Genomic DNA, 16,873 nt, shown 5'->3' on the forward strand with positions numbered 1-16,873 from the left:
TGAGAGGCAACTAACTTGCATGATCTCTGCTGAGAAGAGCTTTGCTTCCAGCCTCTACTGGTTTTCACAGGAGAAGCTTTGGGAAGGTTGAAGAAGTTCCTGTGCAGTGTGGCTGTGCAGCCGCAGCAGTCAGGGAGGGTGGTTTATGGCATGATGGAGAAGTACAAGGAGCAGGCGTAGGCGCAGGGTAGCGGAAGGAGAGCTGACAGCATGGAGGAGGTGTGAAAAGCATGCGTGGGAGATGGGGGTTCTGTATCCCCTCCTAATGGGATCTTGTGGCTTTCAGATCTGCAGGGACCACTCCAGGTGCCACCTTTGCTCCAGCCTTCCTGTTTCAGCCTCACAACCCTGACAGCTTCAAACAGTCAGAATTCCCTCAGCCTACGAGCCCCCTTAGAGCTGTCCAGTCATTCTAAACCTTCCCTGTTGTTTTTTTCTCTTTCCTGCCTGCCTCCTGGAGCAGGAAATCCATTTATTGAGCACTGGAGAAGGACCAGTTGTCCACGTGCACCCAAGTGAGATAAATTTTGGCAGCATCCAAGTTCTACAAGATGCTTCCCGGACCCTTCACCTCTCCAATCAGTCTGTCATCCCCGCATCCTTCTCGGCAAAGATGGTAAGTGTCGCTGGGGCTGTTTTCCAGAGCAAGTGAGTGGCCCATAGCAGCCTGTGACTGGAGCACTTATTTCTATGCAACATTTCCACGTCACTGAGATGTGTCTGAGAGAGAAAGCCAGATGTTCCATCCGAGTGCAGCAAGAGGAGCCTGGCTCCGGGGGCACTTGTAGCTGGGGCACCCGTCAGTAAAACAGAGTTTGCAGAGATGTTTGAGCAGAAAGGAGTTCATTTCTGCAAGTTCTCCCTTTATTTTGTGGAAGGCGTTTAGCTGTGAGAGTCTTTGTTTTTGGAACTGAGAGGTCTGTCCTCAAGGCGCTTAGGGTGAAGTGGGTTTCACACCTCCTCGGGGGTCAAACCAGCTGGGTTGTTGCCCAGAAGCAGACTTGTAAGGGTTGTGTACCTGCAGAGCCTGTGTGCTCTGTAACATTGTAGAGCATGTGGCTGCAGAAAGAGGCTGTTTAATTCCTGGAGGCGGCAGGGTGGAACAGGCTGCGGAGCAGAAGGAGGTTGTGGGGTCTTCTGACAGGGGCTGATGCAGCCAGGAAGGGCTCGTGTGCTGGGTCTGGGGGGTGCTCCCCACCGGAGGGGCGTCTGTGAGGGGCTTGAGAGGAGGTTTGTTCTTCTGCAGGCTGGGTTGTTGAAGTTCTGGAGCCGCTTCACGCAGGCCTGTGGCTGGGGACTTGGTTGTGTCTGCGCATGAGGCATCCAGCAGGGTGTGAGAGCACAGGCTCAGCCCCCTGGGCAAGGAGGAGGGGGCTGAATTTCCCTCCTGCTGCTTTTCCAGGCGTTTGGGGGTTAAATAGAACCTCAAAGTGGGGGATTCGCAGGCAGCTTGCTTTGTCCGCACCATAAAAATCTGCTTTTGACCTCTGCAAAGAGCAAGCACCCCAGTGCCCTCAGCAGCTGCCTCCTTCAGTGCCCTTTCTTACTTGCTGGTAAGCAAAGCAATTGTTACTCTGCTCGTCAGGGGAAAGCAAACATGTCCTGTTGCGCTGTGCCTATTGGCAACTGAATTACAGAGGGTTAGAAGTCTTCAAGACAGCTGTGCTTCTAGAAGCAAGCTGAGAGCTTTTCCCAAAGGCAAAGCAGGAGCAGTTTGGTTCTTAAATGTTGCGCTTGGCAGCAGCTGGGCAAGCCGTAGCCGTGCCCTGGAGAGCCGCGATGCGCAGAGTGGTGTCCCTGGCCTCCCCAGCCTGGCAGGGAGGGCAGATGCGATCATGGAGGGGTGAGCTGTGGACAGGGAGCACAAATGGAGACAAGCTCTGCCCCTTGATCCCGTAAAACATCCCGTTGACGGTGCTCGGGGCAGAGGCTAAACCACAGTGGTCCCCGTGCTTGTGCTGAGGAGATGCTGATGCTGAGGAGGCAGGAGGAGGCCGGTTGTTGGCGGGAGCATGTAGCCAGCCTCAGGCTCTGATCTCCGCCTCCTGCAGGGCTCGGGGTGCTTTTGGGCTGTTTCCTGCCACTGGCTGTTTGTGTGGATAAGGAGCAGCTTTGAAATGAAGAACAGAGGGTCCCCCCCACCGGGAATGCTGAACCACCTGGGACAAGGCTCTGCAGCCAGCTGGTGCAGGACGGGGTTTATTTCCCCTTCATGAGCAGCCCTACGAGGACAGTGACTCAGCCTGACTGAGAATGGGAATGCTGTTGTTAGAGCTATGGGAATGGGAATGCTGTTGTTAGAGCTACGGCTCTCGCTAGAGCTACGGCTTGATCAAGTGCAGCTGCATTTGTAACGTGGAGTTCTGCTTCCTCTGTCACTTGTGCAAGGCCAGAGTGACCAGATCACTTCAGTGACTCATCTGTAAACAGATTCAAGAGAGCTGATTGTGGTGTCTCCTCAGTCATCCCTTGGGGCAGCTATCCGTCCCTTCCTCCCTCTCTCCTTCCCTCCCTCCATCCGTCAGCTGCACACTGGTGTCCATTGTAACCAGATTGTGGAAGCTTTCATTCACGATGGACGTCTGTGCTGGGATAAGATTCTGATTATCGTGGTGAACTTCTGAAGTGGTGGATCCCAGCCCTTACTGGTTACTCAGGAGCTCTGATGCCCAATAGTACAAGAAGCTGCTATAGGGTCAGAAATAGCCACTGTCTTTGTGCATGCAGTGCATGCAGCTACGGCATCATTTTGCGGCGCACTCAAGGATAAGCAAGTAGCAGAGATGTTATCAGAGGTTGGGTATTTGTCTTGAAAGTGGGGGTATTTTGTAGCGTGGCTCCAAGAGGTTTCTTGTCTCTGAGACACAGGCTGGATTGGGGGCAGGCAGAAGCTGACCTAGAAACCCAAGGGAATGTGTCTCGGCAGAGCCTTGTGGCCCTGGCAGGTCTCCTGTTCAGCAGTGCACGGTGCTGCCCCTTGGAGCCAGAGCAGATGCTGACTGAAAGAATGAGGAGAGGATGCAAATCGTCCTCCCCTGGCCTGGGCTGTTGGCGTGGGCTGTTGGCCTGGGCGGGCCCAGCAGGGCTGTGCTGGGTCACGCCAGGGAGTTGAAGGTCTGGCTCCGTCGAGACCCCCATCCTCATTCCTCAGGAATAGTTTCTGGGGTACAATTTTCTGGCGGGCTTGTTGCCAAGCTTTGATAAATGAGCTTTGTCAGGGAGCAGACTCTCAGATTCACGTTTGGAGCGGAGCTCTCAGGGCTCCTTTCCAAGCGAGCTGCCCTGTGTCAGCACGAGCCAGAGAAGCTGTACATGAATGTCAGTGGAATCTTCACACCCACTGGCTCGGTGTGAACGTGTTGCCTGGGCAGGCCTTGGCTGGTGGCAGCCAGGTCCGTGGTTTCCGTCCTAAATGAGTGTTGTTTGTCTTCCAGGCTGGTGCAGACTCGTGCTGGACCGTTGGACCCAGTCAGGGAGTGATCCCTGCCAAGGCCGAGGTGTCTCTGGCTGTCACTGCAAACTTGGATGACACGGAGCAATTCAAGGACGAGGTGGTGCTGTTCATTGAGAACAGTCGTGCCTACGTCATCCCCGTCCAGGCTGTTGGCGTTGGCACCACGATTGTCATTGACAAACCCTTTGGCCCGGAGCTCAACCTGGCGCCCTGCTTCAGGTAGGGAATCTCTCAGCTCCCACTTCCCCATGGGCTCAGCAAGGAGGAGTTCTGCTGCAGTCCCTCAAGCTTCTTCAGTGCTCACAGTCCTGGCTCTGCTTCCCTGAAGCCACAGGGCTTCCTTTGGAAACATTTTATGGCCATCTGCAAGTCAGTAGGTACTCTGAAAGCCACCGAGCTGGAGAGCAGTTGCTAAGTTGTTGCTGAATTGTCTTTAGTCATAATCCATTTGTCTCCTCACTTTATCAAACAAAGATTTGGAGGAAGAGAGCAGGTCCTGGAAGCCTCCAGCTGAGAAATGCTGCCTTACAAGTACAGACATGTTTCCCTCTGCAGTGATATTGCTTGCTTTGCCATTCCGTCTGGAGTAAGATCTCAGAGCAGCAGCAAGCCTGGGCAGTAGCTTGTTAGCAGCTCCTCGACTGAATGAATGGCGCTGGTTTATTTCCCCTCTGGCCAGGAGCCCTGGAGGAGCAGCAGAATTTCTTTGCCCTGTGTCATCCCCCAGTTGGCTCCTCTCCCCCACTCCGTGCCCGGTTGCTCTTTATTAGACGTGGTGGCTCTTCCCTGGTTTCTCCTGCCTGCTTCCCGAGGCACGGGCAAGCGAGTGTGGATGCAGGACCAGCTCTGGAAGGGGGAGGAAGTGTGGAAGTGTGGAAGTCTGCTGAGGTGGAGTGGGATAAATGAAGAGTCTCGATTGAAATTGGTGAGCTGGAAGGAGAGGATTCAGTGGTCCCAACGTGTGTGTCTGAAACCAGTCATGTTCTTGGAGACAGGAGGAAAAAAGTGCTGTTTGCCTTGTGTTGGAGACCTCCTCAGAGAAGAACAGTCTTCTTGGGGTGGCTCTTCCTTTCTGTGGCTGCAAAGAGGGTCCGTGGTGCTCCGATACCTGAATTCTTGGGGTAGAAAGAGCAGCTTAATCCTACCTTAAGTACTTGGGATAGATTTGGAGAGGTAAAATACGCACCCACGAGCCCTCCACGTACGCAGGGACATCGCAGGGAGGCTGGTGCTTGTCCAGAGTTTCCTGTGCTCAGTGCAGCCACAAGCTGGCTGCACAATGGAGGGGACAGTGTCCGTGTGATTCATGTAGTTGTCTTCTGCCCCCCTTTATGTCATTGCCCGCGGGATCAGTTTGGAGCTGTTGCCATTGCTGTCGGCTGCAGAGCCGCCACCAGAGGGTGGTACGTTGGGGGCAATGAGGGTTGGATGCTCCCTACGAGACGCCTCAGAGGCATGAACAACAGCTCCCAAGGGGAAGGTGGAGTGGCAGCGAGGCTGTTCCTCCAGCAACTTGCATGTGGGGCCGGCTCTTTACGAAGCTCTTCCTTGCTGGAAGGGTGCCAGCAGAGCAGCTGCTGGATGGTGACAAACCTAGGGGCAGCCAAGGTCTGGCTTTTGGTGAAGCCGAGTGTGCAGTCAGGTCGTGCCCTCAGGGTGCTGAAGCTGGGTGACCAGTGGCAAATAGCAGCTCCCCTGCCATTTTGTGTCTCTGCTTCTCCTCTAGCCTGGATCCCTGCTGTTACTGCTTCAAGATGACAAACAAAGGACGACGCACCCATCTGCTCTATTGGACCACAGAAGGTGGCACCACACTTAAGCAGCGCAAGCGTCTCCCTCGCATCAGTAAGAGCAAGGGCAAGGTTTCCTCCTGTGGCCCCGTGCTGAAGCTTCAGCCACTGAGGACGGAGCTGATGCCCGGCCAGACAGCGGAGGTGGTGCTGAAAGGCTCCTGCAGCACCCCTCAGGTGAGTTCTGCATCAGGGCATTTCTGCAGCCCCTTGACATTTGCCTGAGCAAATGGGCAAGTGCTTCTGAGAACCTGGTTTCCTGCCATAAGTTACCGTGGCAGCACCAGTTGCTTTCCATGCTCGCCACCATCAGTTGCTGAGGCTTTTTGAGTTCCATGGCTACCATAAAGCCAACTTGGTGGTAGCAAAACATGGCCTGAAGGCACTGTCGCCCCAGGCTCTGTCCAGCATGGCCTTGTACCCTGCCAGGGATGGAGCATTCACCACTGCTTTGGCAACCTGTGCCAGTGCCTCACCATCCTCACAGTGAAGAACCTCTTCCTTGTATCTAACCTGAACTCGCCCTGTTTGAGTTTAAGTCCATTACCCCTTGTCCTGTTGCTGCAGTCCCTGAGAAGAGTCCGTGTCCGGCATCCTTGTAGGCCCCGTTCAGCTAGTGGAAGGCTGCTCTGAGGTCTCCCCGCGGTTTCTCTTCTCCAGGCTGAGCAGCCCCAGTTTTCTCAGCTGGCCTTAAAGTTAGAGGTAGACTGGGAGCCCAGGCAGAAAGTAACTAAAGAAATGGCCAGTTGTCTGTGTGGGGAAGCAGCGAGTGAAACAAAACACCCGGGAAGGTAGGGAGTGTCTGGGAGCAGCATTGATTTTCCTCTGTAGACAGACACGGGCCGGGAGCTTGTCCGGCCCGGAGACCGGGACGAGAGAAATGAACCCAGTGTGCCAGCTCTAATGATCCGAATGATGTCCGTCCACATGGGAAAGTGTTCCAGGGATCATTAGAACTGAGAGCTTGACTTGTGTCAGTATTCCCATCAGCGCTCGCCCCGCTCCCTCAGCCAGCCCCCGTGTGCCGAGGGCAGGCAGGTCTTGCAGCACCCTTGGGTTGCAGCTCAGAGGGGCAGATTTCAGCAGGGTCACTGAGTGTTCTCCTCCCTGGACCCGTCTCTCCGGGGGAAATCCAGCTCTGCAGAGGAGCTGCCGTCTGACCCCGGTGTGCCTTCCCTGGCTCCAGGAGCACTGGGCACAAGTGTTTAAGTGAATGGGGAATAAATGTGCATTAAGCTCCTGCTGCTGCTAGAGTTTGAGAGGTGTTTTAAAGGATTGCCTGAGTGGTAGCTTGAGGAAGACTTGATCCCTCAGCTGGTTGACTCCGATGGGACTGTCCCTGTGCGGTCCTGAGCCCATGAGGCTTTGCTGAAGAGGGAAGAAGGAACCAGAAGGGAAATGGTCAGGCCACTGGTGAGGGTGCCTTCCTGGAAAGCCAAATGGGCATCTGTGAGCTCAGCTGTGGCTACCTGGCTCGTGCAGTCCAAGCCAAGAGCCTGGGATTGGGTCTTCCACCTTCCCTAGGTCTCGGGAACTTCATACTCTTGAGGCTGGTTAGAAGCCCAAGACCCTGTGGTGCACGTGCAGCACAGGTGATTCTGACGTCTCTAGGCTCTGAGGAGGAGTTGGGTTGTGGTGGTCTATCAGAGGGAAGAGAGAGGAAAAAAGGGAGGAATGTGGGGAAGTGAAACCATGAGGAGGAATCAGGAAAAGTCTTGGATGTAAGAGCATCCAGCTTAAGTAGAGGGTTTTCATGCCAGGTTGAAGACATCTCTTTCCTGGGGAGGTTTGTTTGACAGGCAGGTCTAGGGGGACACAGTACATCCTAGGAAGGCAGGCTGTCTGTTTGGGGTTTTCCCAGGGATCCTTTCCACTAAACTTGCAAGGGAGGATTTGCTGGCATTGATCCTTCTATCCCCTGTTTCCCTTCATACAGTCTGGTTTGTTTTTTTTTAATGAGTTCCTACAGTTTTCGGTAAGCATTTTGTTTGGCAGTGGGACAAAGCAAAGCAATAACCGTTTGGGCAGGGATTGTTCTGAGAGCTGTAGGCAGCACAAGACTCCTGAGGGCCTTTTGTGGTGGTTGGGTTGTAACACGAGGGACGCGTGAGTGCAGAACAAAGAGGATGCAGCTTATAAAGAAGAGAGGGCTCCTGAGGAGACCAATGGCTGTAACTTCATGCAGTAATGGGGCGTGTGGGTGGGCGGCTCAAAGATGCAGTGTGTTTTGTGGACACCCTGATAACACCCGCTGGGGGCCGTGTGGCTCGCATGCAGGTGGTGAAGGAGAAGCTGCTGTGTCACGCCATCGTGGGCAAGGAGGGAGTGAAGAATCTGATCGTGCAGGTGGACGTCACTTGCGAGTTCATTGCTCCTGCTCTGCAAATATCCAGCAGAGAAATCACTTTCCGGGTGGAGAAGGTGAGTCTCTGCATTGCATCCTGGCACTGACTGGTGTGGCTGGGGTGTGCCTGTGTCCTAAGGAGGAAGTTCTCCAAGTCCACAGAGCTTTGGCTGTTGACTTGAGCCAGGCCCAGCTTTTGTCATGAATGCCGAGATCATTATTTCACCCCTGTGGGGCTGGGGACAGTCTCCGCAGCTCTATTCTGCCCTTCTCGAGGTGCAGACAGAATTGAGCTGCTGAGCCAAGGGCACGGGCTGAGATGTGGGACCCGTGAGAGCAGCGTGGGCTTTGGAAGAGCCACTTGGTGTGCTGGGGCTGCAGGTGGAGAGCAGATCCCTCCTCACCCTCCCTGAGGTGGTGGTGAGAGGAGTGAGGATGCTGCTAGAGATGAGGCTGTTCTCTAAGTTGAGCCAGGTAGAACTGAGATTACAGCTGCTCTGGCGAGGGGGAGCATGCCCCCCTCTAGAGAGACGCCAGTGTCTGTAGTCAGGGTTTTGAGGATCTTCCAAGGTGTGGTGATGTCCGAGCAGCGATCGTGTAGGGAAGCTGAGAAAAGCTGAGATTCCTGTCAACTCCTCAAGCTGATGAGGAAAAACTGGCATCTCTTGCGCCTCTTTGCCTTCCCTGCCGTCGGTATGGGTGCTGCCTCTTTGCCTTTCCCAAGCCTCACCTTCTTCAAAGGACCCACGAGTGCCCTTCAGCTGCAGCGATGAGAGCACCAGTGCAACGTGTGTGCCCTTTAGTGTCTGGATCCCGACTCCTGCATCACCTTTCCCCGTCGCGTGAGGTGTCTGAAAAAGAGCAGATAGCTCATGATTTAGTTTCTGCGGTTTCAGGTCTCTCCTCCACTTCCCAGGCTTCCAGAGAAGCACAAATCCTGTGAGCAGGCGGTTCACATCTAATCAGAAGCTTTTCAGCTCCCCCTGATGTCTGCCTGTGGTCTGCTTGATGCCACATGCTCCCATGTGTTGCGTGCTGCGACACTGCAGGAGTTGGATGCCAATGCATCCACAATTAGTTTCCCAAAGACTGTCTAGTTTAGATAAACCATGCAGGAAGCGCGGAGCAATGCATGGACAGGAGGAAAAGGCTTAGGCTGAGCTTAGCTTTGAGGCTGCAACATCTTGTCAGTGGAGCAGGGGCAGCAGGTTGCGGCCAGACTGTTGAGGTTTGGAGCTGTCTGCATGTGCCCGTGAATGTTCAAAGCTGACCTCGGGCTGCTGCAGGCTGTCCGCTGCAGGCCATATCCTGCTTGCTTGCCTCCTCTGAGCAGCATCACTGCCTTGCGGGCCTGGCAGAGCTGATAGGGTGGTAAGAAACTACTGTATGGGAGTGGAAATGGCCTTGTGCCTTGTGCCTGTGTGTGCTCTCTGGGCAGGAGAGGACACACAACTGGAGCCAGAGTGGGTTCACTTTCTGTTTTGGATCTTGCTGAAGCAGCTGCCTCCTCTGGGGGGCTGCTCCCTCATCTGTACGCGAGACTGTTTCCCTGTCCCCTGGGGAAGGCTGTGGGTTCTAAACGCGAAAGCGTCTGCTAGAGTTGGAGGACAAACTTTGCAGAGGGGTAGAAACCAATCAAAAGAGTAAATAGAGATGGATGCACTTTTGGGGTTGGAAAATTTGAAATGCGTCTGAAGGGGAGGAGGTCCATGGCCACTTCAAGGTCATTTTTTCTTGTCTCCTGTTTCTGTAGCACCCCGGTGATGTCCTGGCTGTGATGTACAAGCCTCTCTCTGTAAAGAACATGTGCTCCCTGCCCCTCAGCGTGGTCCTTGCCTTAGAGCAGCCCTTCTCCATCTGCACTGCGGACCAGCAGCCTCTCCCTGCAGATGCTCAGGTGAGCAGCCCCGGACTTTCTTGCTGCTGGGCTTTGAAGAGGGATGAACGTGGTGGTGTGTCTCTGTTGGGAGGTCCTCCATGATGGAAGTGTGTTCTGTAGAGTCTGCAGTAAAGTGGCCCAAGCTAAGTCAGATGTGAAACGAGCTGCTGAAGGAAACAGAATGCCATCTGAATCGGGAAGAGACCTCCTGGCTTGAAGACAGGGGGAGGAGGGAGCAGGCACCCAGCTGTGGGCAAGCTGTAGGAAAGGTGTCTGCTGGAAGGCATGCCAGCTCTCCAGCAGCCATCCTCAGATAAGCTGGGGAACAGCTTGCTGTCTTTGAGGGCAGCCCTGCCTTTGGGAAGGCTGAGGTAGGCTTCTCCAGCTGCTGTCTGGCTCCTGCCCTGGTGTGTGCGGAAGGTGTTGGGCATGGGCTCTGCAGTGCACGTGTTGTCAGAGGTGCAGCCACCGCTGTGCTGCAGGCTAAAGGAGTTCCTCCAGAGGGCGAAGGCCTGGGTGCCAGAGTGCTGCTTTGGTTGTGTTTAGCAGGTGGCTTCTGCGGCTCCAGAATTCAGGAGACCAACGTGGATTTCCTCTTGTATTGGTGCAGAGCACAGAACCGTGAGCCTCAGGCAGCTTCAGAAGAAGTGCGGTGCTTGGTCAGACAGCGTGAAGAAAATGAAGGATGAAGCCAGAAGCCCGTGTTGGGGTCACACGTTGAACATTTTCTCTTCATCTCCTTGCAGCCCATGAAGCTGAGGACAGGGGAGGAACTTCAACTCTGCATCGGATTTAACCCTGCTTATGAGGAGGATTTGCTTATCCGGGCAGCGGAGAAGGCTCTGAAGATCAAGTTCCTGGAGCATCCTCACGAAGAGCAGGTCACCGTCCGGGGAGAAGTCTACTTCCCAAATCTCCAGATCCAGACCACGGCCGTGGACTTTGGCTGCATCTTGAATGACACCAAGGATGTGCGTTACATGGAGATGACCAACTGCAGCCCACTGGTTGTCCAGTACCACTGGGCATTCCTGAAGGACAGCCAGGTGAACCCAGTGAGGTATGCGCACCTCTCCCTCTCCTGGAAGCTCTTCTTCCTGATGTCCTGTTTGTGGTTTGCAAAGCCCGAGGCCATTTGCCTGATCTGCCAAATTGTTTTCAACCTTCCCTTGAGGAAATCACACCTCTGAGTTGTGCTCAGCCAAGGTGCTCAGGGAAGAGGTGATCTCCGCCGGTTTGGTGCTGGGAAGGAGACAGCATTCTCCAGCCAGGCTGGGACTGTAGGACACTACTGACCCTTTTCACATAGCCATAAGCTGGAGTCCTGCTTTATCTCTGCAGCTGCAAAGCCATGCTTCGGCACTTGGAGAAGCGGATGTAGAAGGTGTCCTTCCCTGCTAAGCCCATCTGTTGTCATTTTGTACTAAGATCCTACCCAGGCACTGCCATCAGAGTGACACACTGCTGTCGCAGTCCCTTGCTCTGCTTTGCTGTAGGCCTGTATGGGTTCCTGGGGGCAGGAGGGCTGATGTAGAAAGCTGCTTTCTCAGATCTTCGTGGCCTGAGGCAAACAGCCCCTTGAAGTGAGTGTTCATCTCTTGAACTGCACGTCACATTCACAGAAGAGCTATGTAGAGTTTTAGTGAGGAATGGCAGGTTCTGCTGTGACTTTAGGTCCAGCTGTAGATGCTGGAGGGAGCCCTTGTATGGACATCCCTGGGAAGGAGGACCATGCAGTGGTGGTCTATGGTTTCCAAGGCCAAGAGCAAACTTGTAGTGGTGCTGAAGCACATCTAGAAGCACATTCCTAGTGTTCCTTCTGCTGCGGCTTCTCTGCATAGCACAAAAGTCTGCTCTGGGCAGTTTGAAGGACGGTAGCAAATGGTTTTCCGTAATGCCCTAGGAAACGCAGCAAAGTTCACCACGTGGCACTGAAGCGCTGTTATTACAAACAAGGGAAACGATCAAGAAGCAGCTGTGTGAAGGGAATTGGGATCTGACTCGGAGGAGGTGACCTCTTGGGAACTGGAGATGAGCTGTGGCTATTAGGAGGGCTTGGGGGAGACGACCAGGGCACTGGGGCACTCCGGGGCGCTCAGCAGACACCATGGGATGCTGTGTGCCAGAGCTGGAAATGAAGATGGTCTCCAAGGTGTTACCACCAAACACTCAAAGTGTTCATTAGGAGCCTGCAGAAGGGCAGCGTGTCAGATGTTATTTCTGGTCCACACTAAGCACTGTTGGTATTCTAAATCATCAGCTCTAACTCAGTCTGACATGGAGGGAATCAAGCATCAGGTCTCATGAAGGGGAGATCAAAGACTGGAACTTTCCCTACCTGGGACCTTGCTGGAGCTGGTCATCAGAGACTCCCAGGATCAGTCGCGCACGTTTATTTTGGTCAGGAGAGAAAAATGCTGTTTCTCTGCCTCAACAAGACTTTGTGTGTTTACATTTTTTTCTTTCTAATTGTCCAGCCCGTTCTTTCCTCCTTGCTCTTTGGTCATTGCTGCTACCTGGGGCAGAGTGATCATATGTGCTGCCATTCAGCGAGACCTGGACAGGCTGGAGAGTTGGGCGGGGAGAAACTTGATGAAATTTAACAAGGGCAAGTGTAGAGTCTTGCATCTGGGGAAGAACAACCCCATGTACCAGTACAGGTTGGGGGTTGACCTGCTGGAAAGTAGTGAACGGGAAAGGGACCTGGGGGTCCTGGTGGATAGGAGGATGACCATGAGCCAGCAATGTGCTCTTGTGGCCAAGAAGGCAAATGGCATCTTAGGGTGCATTAGAAAGGGAGTGGTTAGTAGGTCAAGAGAGGTTCTCCTCCCCCTCTACTCAGCCTTGGTGAGGCCGCATCTGGAATATTGCGTCCAGTTCTGGGCCCCTCTGTTCAAGAAGGACAGGGAATTGCTTGAAGGAGTCCAGCGCAGAGCCACAAAGATGATTAAGGGAGTGGAACGTCTCCCTTATGAGGAGAGGCTGAGGGAGCTGGGTCTCTTTAGCTTGGAGAAGAGGAGACTGAGGGGTGACCTCATCAATGTTTACAAATATGTAAAGGGTGGGTGTCAGGATGATGGAGCTAGGCTTTTTTCAGTGATATCCAGTGATAGGACAAGGGGCAATGGGTGTAAACTGGAACATAGGAAGTTCCACGTTAACGTCAGGAAGAACTTCTTTACTGTAAGAGTGACAGAGCACTGGAACAGGTTGCCCAGGGGGGTTGTGGAGTCTCCTACACTGGAGATATTCAAGGCCCGCCTGGACAAGTTCCTGTGTGATGTACTGTAGGTTACCCTGCTCTTGCAGGGGGGTTGGACTAGATGATCTTTTTAGGTCCCTTCCAACCCTTGGGATTCTGTGATTCTGTGATATGAGCAACACAATCCAACTGTTGCTGTGTGGCTGGACATAGGCAGTGTAGACCAACGTGTGCCCTTTCTCTGACTTCCGAGGCACGAATCTCTCGTGGTTACTCTTGTTGTAGACCCACGTGGTTAGAGACAGACTAACCCTAAGCCTCAGCCCTTGGACCTCTGAGAGCTCAAAGCTGAGCTAAGCCTTTGCACCAAGGTGTTTTCTCCAGTGACGGAATGGATCTTCAGAATCACGCAGCAGGAGATAGCAGATCTGGAGGCAAGCAGTTGCCAGCTGCCTGCAGCGCTGCTATAGCAGTGTCATTGCCAGGCGTTGACCTGCTCCATCCCAGTTTTGGAGCTCATTGCTGAGCTCACACCACTGATGCCCCCGCAGGGGCCCCATCCTGCCGAGGAGCTGCTGTGCAGACTTCCCTCCCTCCCACTGCAAGGTCCCTGAGCAAAGGTCTGTTCTTTTTCCAGGTTCATGGAGACAGAGCCCCTCGCCTTGGGTGTGGAGGAGGTAAGTGGGAATCTGTCTCACTTCCACATTTCCAGTGTAGCAAGCAGTTACGTACTCCCACTCCCACAGGTGTCCTGGGTGCTGCTCCCAGAGTGGCCTCATGTCATAACAAGCGCATCACTGGTCATTGGAGAGGCCACATGGGAGGTGTTATCGGGCTGGTCAAGAACATTCCTTGTGCGGCAGTTATGGAGGACTTTATCCATCTTGGTCCTCATCTAGTGGTGGGTAAGAAATTCCTGCAGCAGCATTTGCTGCAGCAGCATTTGCTGCGGCAGCAGTTGCTGCAGCATCTGGAGAGAGCAGGATGTGAATCAGAGACAGGGAAAAGCATGAGGAGTGCGAGGAGCTGGGCTGGATCCTGCCCCCGGCTCCACAGGCTCTCAGCTCCCAGTCTCGTGTTCTTCTGAGGGCAGGAAAAGGTGTTTTTGAAGGCAAGTTCTGCAGCAGAGAGAATTTCTTGCTGCCAGGAGACACCACAAATGAATGTAGAGTATTAGCTACTGCATTAATTGGGACTGTGGGAGAAGGTTTTCCCCATGGTCTCTCCGTTGGTGAGTGGAACGGCTGCAGTGTGAGATGAGGATGATGTTGCCTGTGTTTGAGGAAGAGGCCCCTGCAGCCACATCTGTCCTTTGGCCCAAGCTGAGGCTGCTCTCCTGCATCAATCCCGTGCTCCACGTGTGGATCTCTCCTCCCTGCCTGCAGGTTTTCGATATCCTGCCACTGCACGGTGAGCTGCAGCCGGGCCAGAGCCAGCGCGTCTCCTTCTCCTTCTTCGGCCACGCCAACACCGTCAGCCAGGTCACGGCGCTGTGCAGGGTGGAGGGAGGCCCGAGCTACGAGGTGGCTCTGCGTGGGGAGGCCTCGCGCATCAGCTACCTCCTGGACACCACCGAGATCGACTGCGGGCTGCAGGTACCGCACGCTGCTCTTGTCAGTGCTCCTTGCCTCCAAGCATGACTGGTGGGCTGCTGCCCACCTGGGTCCAGGGCTCTCCCCCCTTCCCAGCTGCTTCGCTGGCTCTGTGGCTTGGAAGTCCAACGTTTGGGGGATACCTCCAAGCTGGCGTTTAATGGCCATCTCCACCCCAGCCCAGCCCAAAGCTGGGAATCCCTCCTCTAACTAACGCTGCCTCCTGGGGCAGGCAGGATCCCAGTGGTGATCTGCAGAGGGATGTGTCCCTGAGACATCCATCCGCTGATCTGCTCCTAAAGCCCAAATGAGGTGCTCTCTTTTAATGCTCCTGATTCATCAACCAAGGAGGCAGCTGACCTGGGCTTCCAGTCACCGTAGTCGGATAGAATGTCCCTGAATAACCCTCACTGTACTTCTTTCCGGTTACAACCCCCACAGCTGTTTCCAGCTGTTGGCCCTGTGTGCGTTGCCCTCTCTCCCTCCCTTTTGGCTTGTGTTGTGCCCACAAATACTTGTGTGCAGGTGCCTTTTCTCCTGAAATGCCCCAATGCCTCCTCCTGTGTTTCAGCTCGCAGTTGGGTGACACCTTCAAGTGCAGAGAGCTTGTGTCCCCTACTTGCTTTATTACTGATCTTTCCATGGTTGCTATTGCACCTCTGCCACAAATAGCTGTTCCTGTGTAGGGCCCAGGGTACCCTGTGGCCGCGGGCTGCCCAGGCTAACCCAGAGAGCCCAGTGCCCATCTCTCCTGTGCGCTCCCTGCTTCTGGGCTGTGTTCCTTTGCTTTCAACCCGATGGAAGAGGAATGAAATTCTTGGCAGCAGACGTGTGCCTGTAACTTCCTGCTCTTCTGTCCTCTGCTCAGGTGTTTAACAAAGTCACGGAAGCAGCGCTGACCCTGCAAAACAGCGGGAAGCTGGGATTTGCCTTTGCGGTGCTGAGCCCCGGCACAGGCACTGCAGCCAGCCCTCTGCCTGGCGTGCCCCTGGTCGTGCCCAGCAGGGTGAGTAGCACAAGGGCTTCACCCGGCCTGTGTCAGGCTGCCCAGGAGAGCGCTTTGGGGGAAAACAGGGGGAATGAACACACAAGCCCCGTCCAAAACCAGCCAGGAGAGACAGGGCTGTGAGCGACTGTTGCAGGGGCAGAGGAGGTCCATCGAGCAGAATCCTAACGGAGCCCCTGATTGTCCTTGGGCGCCGCTGGCTCTGCTGTCCTACAGCAAGCACCAGTGGGAGGCACGAGTGCTCCGGGAGCTCTTTGGAGCTGAGTGCTGAGCTCTCTGGTTGTGCCATCACTGGAGCATCACTCCATCGCAGCTTGTCATCCTGCCTGGGTGTCTTAGAGCTGGAGCAGTGTTCCTGTCTTGGTGCCCTTTTGCGATGGGAAGAGGAAGCCAAAGGGCCAAGTGGCTTCCACCTTCCTCAGTGCCTGTCCGTCTGAGGGGTGACATGCTGATGTCCTCTCCTGCAAGCTGCTGCCAGGAGCTGCTGGCCCTGCTGGAAGCAGAGGCCCTTCTCCGTTCTTCCAGAGCAGCTGGTGAAAGAGCTTTGGTTTGTTGTGCCTGGCTCTGGCTAGCAGAGGGTAAACCCTGTGAGCAGAAGAGCAGTGAGACTCAGGCGTTTGGATACAGGAAAGCTGGAGGTGGTGATGTCTGATGTTTCCTTATGTATGAGAACCTGTCTTGTGTTCTCAGCGCGTCTGTCATGTGAGCCATCCCTCCACTGAATCCTCTTTGGTATACTGCATCCCTCCCTCTTGTGTGCCCTGCAGGGTTACGTTGAACCTGGCAAGCAGCAAGTGCTGAAAGTGTATTACCTGCCAGGAGTGCCTGGAGTCTTCTGCAGGGCTTTCCAGATCCAACTGGGTCACCTGGAGCCAGAAAAAATCTCCCTGAAAGGAGAGGGGACCTTTCCCAGGATCCACTTGGACCTGCCCAGGAACATCAAAGGTGAGCACTGCCTGTCTGCTCGGCTTTCCCCCATGCCATATGCCCACAGGGCAGCTCACAGGCACCTCCAGCAGGCCTGGAGGTTTCAGGGCTGTCAGACAAGGTCAGCCCTCTGGTTGCTTCTTTAGCCTCTGGCAGACGAGCCCATGTGGGCTTTGCCGCAGGAACCATCGTGCACAGCTTGCCAAGAGGTCTGGGAAGATGATGGCTGGGCAGAAAAGCTTGGGAAAGCTGTAATAGAGGCTGGCAGGGATTTTGACAGGGGTTGGGTTTGCATCACGCTGTGGGGCTGAGATGCTCCTGTGTGGCGAGAAAGACGGGTGGGGGTGAGAAGCAGCAGGATCTCCTTTCCCTACATTGCTGGAGCAGTTTGTGTCTGGGTGAATGGGGCTTCCCGTCTTCCGTGGGATTTGTGCTGCCCCACTGCTATGGGTGGTGTCCTGTGCTTTCAGGCAACGCCAAATATGAGAAGATCCTCCTAAAGGCCAAAGAAAAGCTGGACAAAGGCAGCCAGAGAGAAGAGGCCATTGCTCTGGGGGAGGCTGTGGCAGCCGAGCCCCGCGTGGACGACTCGGGCACCGTGGTGAGTAGAGCTGCTGCCCTGTCCCGCACGTGCCACCCTCCTGCGAGACACTGGAGCCCCTGGCCCCCACGGCAGCTG

At 54.7% G+C, this 16,873-nt stretch overlaps 1 protein-coding gene across 1 annotated transcript in view; it reads left to right on the plus strand.

Moving 5' to 3' along the window:
* The window catches only part of LOC136005917 (hydrocephalus-inducing protein homolog), a 73,677-nt gene that overhangs the window by 46,377 nt on the left and 10,427 nt on the right, over window positions 1–16,873 (plus strand). Inside the window, exons 33-43 of the mRNA XM_065663807.1 lie at window positions 464–616; window positions 3,435–3,673; window positions 5,181–5,421; window positions 7,522–7,665; window positions 9,342–9,485; window positions 10,214–10,527; window positions 13,307–13,346; window positions 14,055–14,264; window positions 15,130–15,267; window positions 16,035–16,212; window positions 16,665–16,795. Coding sequence (XP_065519879.1) covers window positions 464–616; window positions 3,435–3,673; window positions 5,181–5,421; window positions 7,522–7,665; window positions 9,342–9,485; window positions 10,214–10,527; window positions 13,307–13,346; window positions 14,055–14,264; window positions 15,130–15,267; window positions 16,035–16,212; window positions 16,665–16,795 — 1,932 coding nt within the window. The remainder of the gene's footprint in view (window positions 1–463; window positions 617–3,434; window positions 3,674–5,180; window positions 5,422–7,521; window positions 7,666–9,341; window positions 9,486–10,213; window positions 10,528–13,306; window positions 13,347–14,054; window positions 14,265–15,129; window positions 15,268–16,034; window positions 16,213–16,664; window positions 16,796–16,873) is intronic.

This window comes from Lathamus discolor, chromosome Z, assembly GCF_037157495.1.
Source record: "Lathamus discolor isolate bLatDis1 chromosome Z, bLatDis1.hap1, whole genome shotgun sequence".
In the NCBI taxonomy this organism is placed as follows: domain Eukaryota; kingdom Metazoa; phylum Chordata; class Aves; order Psittaciformes; family Psittacidae; genus Lathamus; species Lathamus discolor.